At 40.8% G+C, this 11,077-nt stretch overlaps 1 protein-coding gene across 2 annotated transcripts in view; it reads left to right on the top strand.

The window, feature by feature from the left end:
* The window catches only part of LOC108697542 (calsyntenin-1), a 388,939-nt gene that overhangs the window by 315,669 nt on the left and 62,193 nt on the right, over nucleotides 1-11,077 (top strand). For both annotated transcript variants that reach the window (XM_018227676.2, XM_018227675.2), the window contains exon 10: nucleotides 3,204-3,361. In XM_018227676.2, coding sequence (XP_018083165.1) covers nucleotides 3,204-3,361 — 158 coding nt within the window. The remainder of the gene's footprint in view (nucleotides 1-3,203; nucleotides 3,362-11,077) is intronic.

The raw sequence follows: 11,077 nt of genomic DNA, 5'->3' as shown, positions 1-11,077 counted from the left end.
AACCGAATCCTAATTTGCATATGCAAATTAGGGGCGGGAGGGAAATTGCGTGACTTTTTGTCACAAAACAAGGAAGTAAAAAATGTTTTTCCCCTTCCCACCCCTAATTTGCATATGCAAATGCAAATTAGGGTTCGGATTCGGTTCGGTATTCGGCCGAATCTTTCAAGAAGGGTTCGGCCGAATCTTTCAAGAAGGGTTCGGCCGAATCCAAAAAAGTGGATTCGGTGCATCCCTACCCTGTATAATACGAGAACCACGTACAGTTTAGAAGAATTAAATAACTTTCTTGACGCCATCCCCTTCCCACAGTTGCCTAGGGAACATGCCCAATTTCTGAACAAGCCTATCTCTTTACAGGAAATTAGAGATGCCACTCAATGGGCCAGCTCTAAATAACCTGATGGGTTACCTAGCAAATGGTACAAAGCCCTAAGGGAAGAAATTATAGGTACTCTTCACACTATTCTAAATCAATCTTATGAGCAGGACCAACTTCCGCAGTCTTTTTATTCAGCACTGGTTGTGCTACTACATAAAGAGGGTAAGGACCCAGAACTCTGTGCCTCATACCGGCCAGTGTCTCTTTTAAATACTGATGGGAAAATCTTAGCTATGGTGCTTGCCGCTCAATTAACATCAGTGATTTCCCTGTTGGTTCATCCAGCCCAGGCGGGCTTTATGCCGGGCCGTTCAACCAATGTTAACCTTAGGAGACTTTATTTTAATTTGCTGGTACCCCATGACAATATAGGTTCAAGAATAGCAGTTGCCTTAGATTTGAAAAGGCATTCGATTCCATTGAATGGGAATACTTATGAATGATCCTTAGGAAATTTGGGATAGGGAATCCATTCATTAAATGGATACAATTGTTATATAAACATCCTAGGGCACAAATCAAGGTTACTTCCGTTAATTAAACTCACTTATGAAGCTCGGGGATGCCCAGTTAAATTTCAGAATGTGTTTGGAAACGTGGTGTGACATTCACTTAGGCGCTACTTTGCATTGATATACTGTAATTTACTGTATCTTTGATGTTATACTATTGAAGAAATTATGTTATTGTACCTTCTTTTTCTTTGATTTGTTTCCCCTTCCCCCCTTTTCTTTCTGTATCCAAATTTTTGAAACTCAATAAAAAGGAAACCTGTTAAAAAAAAAAAAAAAAGAATAGAAGGGCTAGCACAGTTCTGGAAAAACATTCTTTGGACAGATGAAATCAAGATCAACCTCTACCAGAATCATGACAAGAAAAATGTAAGGAGAAGGCGTGGAACAGCTCATGATCCAAAACATACCACATCTCTATAAAACCTGGCGGAGGCATTGTGATGGCTTGGGCGTGCATGGCTGCAAGTAGCACTGGGACACTAGTGTTTATCGATGATGTGACACAGGACAGAAGCTGCCGAATGAATTCTGAGGTGTTCAGAGACATACTGTCTGCTCAAATCCAGCTAAATGCAGTCAAATTGATTGTGAGGCGTTTTATAATACAGATGGACAATGACCCAAAACATACAGCAAAAGCAACCCAGGATTGTATTAAAGCAAAGAAGTGGAATCTTCTTGAATGGCTAAGTCAGTCACCCAATTGAGCATGCATTTCACTTGTTGAAGACTAAACTTCAGACAGAAAAGCCCACAAACAAACAGCAACTGTAAGCCGCTGCAGTAAAGGCCTGGTAGAGAAACCCCAGAATCTGCTGATGTCCATGAGTTCAAGAATTCAGACTGTCATTGCCAGCAAAAGGTTTTCAACCAAGTTTTAGAAATTAACATTTTATTTTCAGTTTTTTTATTTGTCCAATTGCTTTTGAGCCCCTGAGATGAAATTATTGTGTTAAAAAAATGCTTTAGTTCCACACAATTTATGCAATCTTTTTGTTCAACCCACTGAATTAAAGCTGAAAGTCTGCAGTTCAACTACATCTGAGCTGTTTCATTTAAAATTAATTGTGGTAATGTACAGAATCAAAATTAGAAAAGCTTTGTCTCTGTCCAAAGATTTGTGAACCCAACTGTATATTCTGGAAGAGATATAGATTGTTACCTTGTAACAGGCCGTGTTTTTTTGTATTTAGTGTTTTATAGCAGCAGGGGGCAGGTAGCCAATTACTCCTACAGCACAGTATTACTTTGTGTAAATAAAAATTACAGAATCAAAATGTTGTAAAAAAAAAAATGGCAACCTATGTTACTTTCCTTATTCCTCTTTAACACTAAAATCAAGTTTTCTGAAATTATCAAACAAGTTAAAAGTCATATAAACAATGAAGGTTTTTTCTTTGTTTTAGAAATCTACACTGCTATTTTACACAAACAAAGAGCTGGTTTAACGCATTGCAGTCAATAGAGAAATCCTTTAGTAAAAAGTGGTCAATGGGACAGATTTAAGGGAAAAAAAATCTTGCTTAAAAAGTAATATAAATGTATAATTGTATACTCGGAATCACCTTAAACATCTTGATAAAATGTTTTGCACATTGTTCCATGGACTGAAAGTGGAAATATTCTATCCCAGATTTATAATTATGCACCCTAAAATCGCTACTGGACTCTTCTGGTTTCCAAAATATCAAATGAAAAAACAAATCTATACTCTCTAGTTAGAGGCAAAAAAAAAAAAAAAAGGATTTTGTACTATGCACAAAACACACAATGGTATGTATACCCCTAGAGCCTGGGGGATAACCCCCCCCCTCCCCAATAGAGCTCATCTCTGTAGGTGAGGGCTCAAGCTAAATAGCTTCAAGAGAGCAAAATTTGTTGTAAATGTTTATTAGTTGTCCTGAATATATGGGCATAAGTCATTATGGCATCAAGTGTCTGTGTTTTTATTTCTTATGCGTGGGTCTGCCTTTAGAAAATCATGCAGTTACATCTTATCCATAAAATCCAGAGCAACAGGGGCCTCCAATGAATTACTTTTGGGTACACTTGTGTTACTTGAAAGTCTCTATGATTATTACACAATTCACCAATAATAAACGCAATGTTGATTTCAGGTGTGCATTTTAGTCTTCAGTGGACCTGTGTTTTTTTAGGCTTATGATTTGGCTACTAATACCACCCCACTAGTCCTGAAAAAAAACTATTATAATTTATAAAAAAAACACAAAGACCAAAGTAGTGCAACATTGTATCCACCTTGAATGTTTTATTTAGTGATTTATTTATTTATTGACTTTCTGAAGGTGGTGAAAGACACATGAGTCAATTCTTCAGTGGAAACCTTGCAGGACTAATGATACATTCAGGGAAACTGGAGAACAAAAAAGTTATAGATTGTTTATATACCTGCAAAGAAGGACTGGAATTACCCACTGTAGATGGAAATGGTAAAGTTATAAAGGTAAGGCAGCACATAACTGCTTAGAACATAATTAGGTGTATTTATAAGAGTAAATAAAAGTGTAAAATATTTTATGACTGAAACTCACTGTGTAATAGTTAACATACATTATTGATTAAAGGGGAACTATCGTGAAAATTAAAATGTAATATAAGCTTCATCATACCGAATACAATCAATTAAATATTCTGCATCATTTCTGAAACAATCAAGTTTATCTTCATTATCCCTCTTTCAGCATCTGTTTCTCTTCATTCTGTCTTCTTGCAGCAGTTAATTGTCAGATAATCATTGACAGTTAGATCCAATATATCTTATAGGGTGGCTTCCTTTCCTAGCAGATGTATTAGAGCTCACTCAAATAACTGATTCCAGTACAAACAAAATCTAAAAAATAACTGCCTTTTGCACAAATTCTCCATGTAGGGAGACAGGATTTCTGGTGATTTTAATAGAGTGAGCCCTAATACATCATTGCAAAAGGAACTCCCCTATAAGATATATCGGATGTAACTGTCAATGATTAATTGACACCCAACTCCTGCATGAAGACAGAATGAAGAGAAACATGCTGAGGGAGGAATAGTGAAGATTTACTTTATTATTTCAAAAACAATGCAGAATTTTTAATTGATAGTTTCTTATTTCAGTATGCTGAAGCTGATAATAAATTTTCATTTTTGTGATAGTTCCCCCTTTAAGCTCTCCTGTTGTTATTTATAGAATAACAGTTTCACCCAGCTGACCTCACTACAACTATTCCCTGTACTGTTGAATTAATGCTGGGTTTCACAATTGAGGAGGTCATCCATTATGAAGCGTTATTGAAGGGGATGGGGCTTGTGGGAGAGTGGGTATAGTTTGAATGGATAATGGCTTTTTAGCTTTAGACCCCAGGATTCCTAATGTTGGTTTGTCTGCTCATATCAAACTCGCTATTAATGCTAGGGCCATTAAAGTCCTATAGAAGTGACATAATCTTTAAGTGCATATAAATACATACATATACTTAGTAGTATGGCACCTAATGATTACTAATGGAGGCAATGTCATAGCACATTAACAAATTTACACATATGTAAATCCCCACAGGATTCTTCACTTATTAGACCATGATAACCTGCCAACAAGTAGAATGGGGCTCCGATAAGAGAACTACAGTAAATGCATGCTTCTGATACACCCTGGTCACTCTCCATTATTCCTAATCCCCACCCATGGTCTTGCTAAACCCCACTCACCCTGCAAGCCTTGCTACATTTGCAAATATATATTTTTGAGTCTCTTGGAATCCCCTCTGCCATGGGTCCCCTGATTGGAGCACACATTGATGGCAGCCCTGGCCAATGATGGCGTGTAGCATCCTGTTTGTCACATACTCACCTATAAGTTACATATATATTTATCGGTACATCCCTAGGCAGCACAGGGCACAGTTCCAGTCTGTGGTGACATCATTTCCGGCTTTGCAGCTCCAGGGTTTCAATCTAAGTTTAGATTATAGGGTCCGGTTGGGTAGCGGCTTTGGGTAGGGGCATGTGGCGGGTAGTGGGTGCGGGTCAGGTTAAGGTCAGGGCACTGGTCCTTCCAATTGGACCCATGCAGGACTGTAACTAGACAACCCTTACATTAACCTTAGGTCAACAACCTCAGCGAAAAAATTCAAAAACTACAGGCAATCTAATGGCTTTTGTTTCATGAAAAGACCATATAATGCGCCGCAATAAGAGGACAGCAGATTAGCTCCAAGAGGCATGAAAATTCAGCCACCACCAGTTCACTAGGGGAAGGCTGGAGGACTTCTCCTGAGGTTCGGTGAAGGCTGGCTACGTTCCACTGCAGACAAATGGGTGCACAAAGTTGTCTCTTTGGGGTACAAAATCCAGTTCAGAACTTTACCCCCTAACAAATTCCTACAATCGAGAATACCACCCTCCTCTAAAAAACAAAGAGCAGTACATTCAGCCATCAAATAAATGCTCCACATTTCCTCACTTGGAGAGAAATCAAGAGTTTTATTACAACCTTTTTCTGGTCCTTAGAAAGGGATTTTTTTCCTACCAGTTCTGGTCCTGACGTGTTTCTTCTGCCAGAGAAACAGGCCAAATTTCAAGCAGAAATCAGAGCTGCACTCCAAAACACCATCAGTGTAAGAACACGCATGCACCTCCTTGGCCTAATTACCTCTTCCATAGAGGTACTAGTCTATGCACAGTTACAAATGTAACTGTAAGTCGAGTTCCTACCCAAGTGGGCCAAATCACAGCACAATCTTACAACTCAGATCACACTCTCCAAACAAACAAGACAATCCCCTACGCTGCTGGTGGCAACACGACTACCTGAAGGCAGGAAAACTCTGTTCTGTGGTCACTGTGTCACTACCAATGCCAGGGAGGCATATTTGACACACAGAGACCACACAGAGACCACACAGGGAGCAGCGGCTCCACATCACTGTCCTGAAACAGGTAAAAATTAAATTAGACATTGCTACATTGCCTATATCAACCATCTAGGGAGAACAGAATTGTGAAGCAGAGTAGCTCTGCCACAGTTTTCTGGATCCAGAGGAATGGATGCTTCTCAAAGAGGTCTTCAAACAAATCACGGAAAGATGGGAGATGCCACAGGTAGACCTATGGTCTTGAACCATAGGTAACTCAGTACTGTACCCAATACAGAGACCGACAAACACTAGCAGTCAATGCCATGACCATTCTGTGGGACGTCTTATAAACATCGTAAACATTATATCTTTCCACGCGTTCTCATTGTACATCCGATACTACACAAACAGCACTGTTTTCAAACAACAGCGTTTGTTATCGCACCTTACTGTCGCAGAAGGGTCTGACTCTCAGCGGGGACCCTGTCATAATCTGAACTTTCTCAACCTCTCCCTAACTGCAGAGGGCTGTCAGAAAAGGTAACCAAAACCCTCTTAGTAGCTTAGAAACAAGCTATCAGTCCTGGTGCCACTCCACTGGGAGAGACATGCACACATAACACATACCAAGTATTCTAGATTCTCTTCTGGCCTAGCTCTTAGCTCTGTCAAGGTTCACATCTCTGCCCTGCCGATCCTCTACCAAGAACCACTAGCTTTGGAACTAACTCTATTGTACCCTGTGCTGTCTAGCAGAATTAACTTAAATTAAAAGGTAACTGATGACTATAAACATCAGGTGTATGGGTACATTTTAGGATAAAGAAAGTCGTTTTGAAAATATTAGGAGGAACCAAAAACTCAGATCTTTTATAACTACAGACAGATAGACATACATCATCTGATCATTCTACTGACTATGATTGTTCTGGTTCTGTTGCTAAGGGTGATAAGAATAATTTTTAAGCGGTCAAAACTCCAAAGTGGTAAAAGTAAAAGAGAGAAACGATTCACCGGGGGGGGGGGTTGTTATAGACCCAAAAGGGAAACCAGTGGTTTTTATATTTCAAAATGTTTTTATTATTTTCAAATTAAACAAGCAGGATTTAACAAAAGACCAAAGCTGTACAATGAGGCACACCAATCTTAAAGGACCAGTAGCACCAAAAAATGAAAGTGTCCTGAAGTACTGAAAATATAGTACTGTTCTGTTGCATTGGTAAAACTGGTGTATTTGCTTCAGAAACACAACTATAGTTTATATAAACAAGCTGCTGTGTAGCCATGGGGGCAGCCATTAAAGCTGAAAAAAGAAGAAAACGCACAGGATACACAGCAGATAACAGATAAACTCTGTAGTATACAATGGGATTCTTTGGAACATATCTGTTATCTACTACTGTATGTGTTTTGTGCTTGAGTGGCTGCCCCATGGCTACACAGCAGCTTGTCTATATAAACTAATGTTGTTTTTCTGAAGTAAACACACCCGTTGTACCAGTGCAGCACAACACTACATTATATTATCATTCTTTTAAAAGACTTTCATTTTTTGATGTTACTGTTCCTTTTTTTTTTAAAGTTTTTATTTTTCATTTTAACAGAAGAAAGAAGGAAAGAAAGAGAGAAAAGCCATACAAACAACATTTTAAGCCAGTGGAGCCAAATAAAATGCAAAAAAAAATGCAAAAAAAATAGAAATTCCATTAGATCTGAACCATGTCTTTGTCTTATCTTCAGAAAAACTTCACCTTACATTTGCATACATTTACCAGTGACAATATCATTATACAATGGGGTCTGGTCTAGTGTCCTCCATTTCCAGCCACAGGGCCCAGACTTTCTCAAATTATTTTGGGCATCCCCGGGCAATGTAGGTCATTTTCTGATTTGGAAGGGTTTCATTAACCAAAGTTCGCCAAAAGGCTAAGGATGGAGGAATGCTGGATTTCCACTGTAATACGATGGCCTTCTTAGTGTAATACAACAGTTGGAGATACAGTAACACAGCTTGACCCCAGTTTGCAGATCATCCACCACTCCCAAAAGACACACCAATGGATTGCTAATGCATGGGACATTTAAGGTGTTGGAGATATGTTGCAAGACTTCCCACAGTACAATTGAATAAGCGGGCAGGTCCAAAACACGTGCAGATATGTGCCAACCTCCAGCTTACATTTAACACATTGGTCTGGGGTATTTAGGTATATCTTTGCAAGCCTATGTGGGGTAAGATATACTCTGTTAAAAATTTTTGCTTGAATGTATCTGTCCCTTATTGGCATTGTGATGTCCGGAATCTGTTTAAGTGCATCCTCCCACATGTCATCCTCCAGTTCTGGAATATCTCTAACCCATTTCTCTTTTGCCTTGGCTAGGGGGTCTGGGGAGGCTTGGCATAGTATGGTATAAAACCAAGATGTTGGTTTCATAAGGTCTTCCCTGCACATGTATTTCTCCAAAGTGGAGTCCACTATTTCAATGGGTCTAATGGGGAATTGCATTCTAAATGAATGCCTTAGTTGAAGGTATCTAAAGAACATAGAGTTAGGTAAATTGTATCCCTCTTTTAGGCTTTGAAACCCCTTGATGTCCCCATTCTCCACAATATCCCCTAGAATTTTCACTCCTCGAGTGGCCCAAGAGTTAATGTCAGGTAGCGCACCAAGGTGCGGAAAAGAATCGTTACCCCACAAAGGTGTCCAACGAGACCACACTAGTCTCATCTTATGGACATGTTCAAGCCCTTATTTAAATGCCTCAGCCACTGTGGCCATTGGGGTAGTGATTTTGTAATGCTCAGTGGGACCTCTGTTTGGCAATTTGGCCAAGGCTTCAAAAGACACCATGGACGTAGCTTCCAAAGTAGTGGAGGGATTGTCAGCCTGAGGCACCATCCACCAGTGCGCATATGTTAATTGGCTGGCTAGGAAATAGAGCTTAAGGTTAGGGAGTGCTAGCCCCCCACTCGTCACCGGGGCTTGTGTACTTAAACTCATGCGCGGGTGCTCCCCCGCCCAAATGAACCTGCACAGTATGGACTCTATTTGTTTAAACAATTGATTCCGTGGTAATATAGGCGAGTTATGGAACACGTACAAAAATTTAGGTAGAAACACCATTTTAAATAACTTAATTCTGCCCGGGGGAGAAAGTGGCAGTTGTTGCCAGACATCTGTCTTAGCCTTTAAAGCTTCCACTATTGGGGTCAAGTTAAGTTCTTAAAATTTTTTACAATCTATGTGAATTTTTATCCCTAAATATTTAAAGGTCTGTGTTACTTGTAGGTGGCAAATTTGTGTTGGTGAACCTACAGGTAGCGGATCAATTGGAAATATTAGCGATTTGGCCCAGTTAATGCAAAGGCCAGAAAATTCCCCAAATTCCAATATTACATTCAAGGCTGCCTCAAGCGCTCTATGGGGGTTAGCAAGATAAAGGAGCATGTCATCTGCATACAAAGACAACTTTTCCATAATTCTTCCAATTACGAGCCCTTCCACCTCCTGAGCTTCTCTGATTCTTACTGCCAAAGGTTCTATTGCCAGGGCAAACAGCAATGGGGAGAGAGGACAACCCTGTCTCGTCCCCCTCTCAAGTTGTATTGCCTCTGTGAGTAAACCATTAACAAAGACTCTAGCTTCCGGTTTGTGATACAGTGCCTTCAGCCAGCCTATAAACCGCTGCCCAAATCTAACCAAGATTTGACTCTGTTTGCCAGTACTTATGCAAATATTTTGGTGTCACAATTCAACAAGGAGATAGGATGGTATGAATCACAGCTGTCCCATGGTTTGCCTGCCTTGAGTATCAGTACTATATAGGCCATGTAACACGATGCTGGAAGTGGGGTGTCTTGCGACATTCTATTAAATAGTATGCAGAGTCAGAGTCTTTGAGTGGTTTTTCTACCACTCCGTTGGAATGCCATCTGGTACAGGAGACCTCCCTGTTGGCCATCTGGCCCAGGACCACCTCCCTAGTCTGGTAATCCACATTAGAATTATATCATAGCATATTCTCAAATAACACATGTAATCAAAGCATACCTGGCTCCATCTTGGCATAGAGAGAAAAGTTAGAAAAAGACATTTATCAAAACTTCCCCATAGCATAGTCCCCCCTCCCGGTATCCTCCCCCCAGCTTGGAGATACATCACTCCCAAACTAACTCTTGTTCCAGGGAAGTGTGGAACGTTGATTAACTTGTGGAATAAAGAAAACAGACAACAGTCCAAGCTCGCTCTGTGTTTTATAAGGAATTGTTCTCAATGTCCAGATGTTCCATAAACCTGAGCATTCAACGTTGTAAAGAGTCATGTCTGAATGGTACCGCATTATGGCTCAAGCCTACTGCATAACTATGGGCCTCTGTGAAAACTGCCACCACGGCACCTTCCTCCCCGTATTGGGGACCCAGGCTCCCCCGTATACATAAAAATTGTGGCAATGGGAAGCAGAATGACCAACTGTTGTTATGCCTGGATGTAGGTCTCACCGCCAATCTGGGGGCACACACTGATGCTGGTGCCAGCGTAGTGTATCTCTCCCTTGTTCCTTGCTTCTCTTAACGCCGCATCAAGGTCTCTGTAATTTAACATTTTAATGAGAAAACGGCGAGGTGGTGCACCCAGCGGACCAAGCCTGGTCGGGACTCTATGGGCACGTTCCACCACATATTGCGCAGAAAAAATTGTTGCGTCCAGGATTTCTTTCAGCCATGCTTCTGCAAAAGTCTCTGGGGTGGCCCCCTCACTACGTTCTGGTAGGCCCACAACACGGATATTCGACCTCCGTTGCCTATTTTCCATATCTTCCAACCGGTCCGTAGTAGCCACCAGTTGGAGGTGTAGTTGCCTCATATCATCTGGCAGAGAAGCTGTTCGGTCCTCCAGCTCACTTATTCTGCCTTCCACAGGGCTTGTCCTCTCCTGTACCGATTTGTAGATACTGCTTTATCAGGGATAAATCCACCTTAAGTTCCTCTATTTTAGAGGTAAAGGTGGTGGACAGCGTGTTTTGGCATTGTAGGATGGCAGCCATAAGGTATGTAGGAGTCGGATCCTCTTGGGCCATAGCTTCCTCAGGCTCCTTAGCGGTATCTGGGCTCCGTGGATGCATTTGCGCAGTATGTTTGGGGCTTTGCTACAGGCTGCCGCCATTTTGGTTTTGAGCGCAGGCATATTGTTCAAGACGTGCTGTGGCGTCTGAGCGCACTTTGGGTGCACTTCTCCGCATGGCTGGGTATTACCGATCAAGTCGGAATGTACGTATTCTGCTAATGGTGCTTACTTTTTCCTGTAAATGGCTGTCAGGATCTTTTT

Source organism: Xenopus laevis, chromosome 7S, assembly GCF_017654675.1.
Source record: "Xenopus laevis strain J_2021 chromosome 7S, Xenopus_laevis_v10.1, whole genome shotgun sequence".
NCBI lineage: Eukaryota > Metazoa > Chordata > Amphibia > Anura > Pipidae > Xenopus > Xenopus laevis.
The sequence above is the reverse complement of the archived record's forward strand: the minus strand, read 5'-3'. Positions and strand labels throughout refer to the sequence as shown.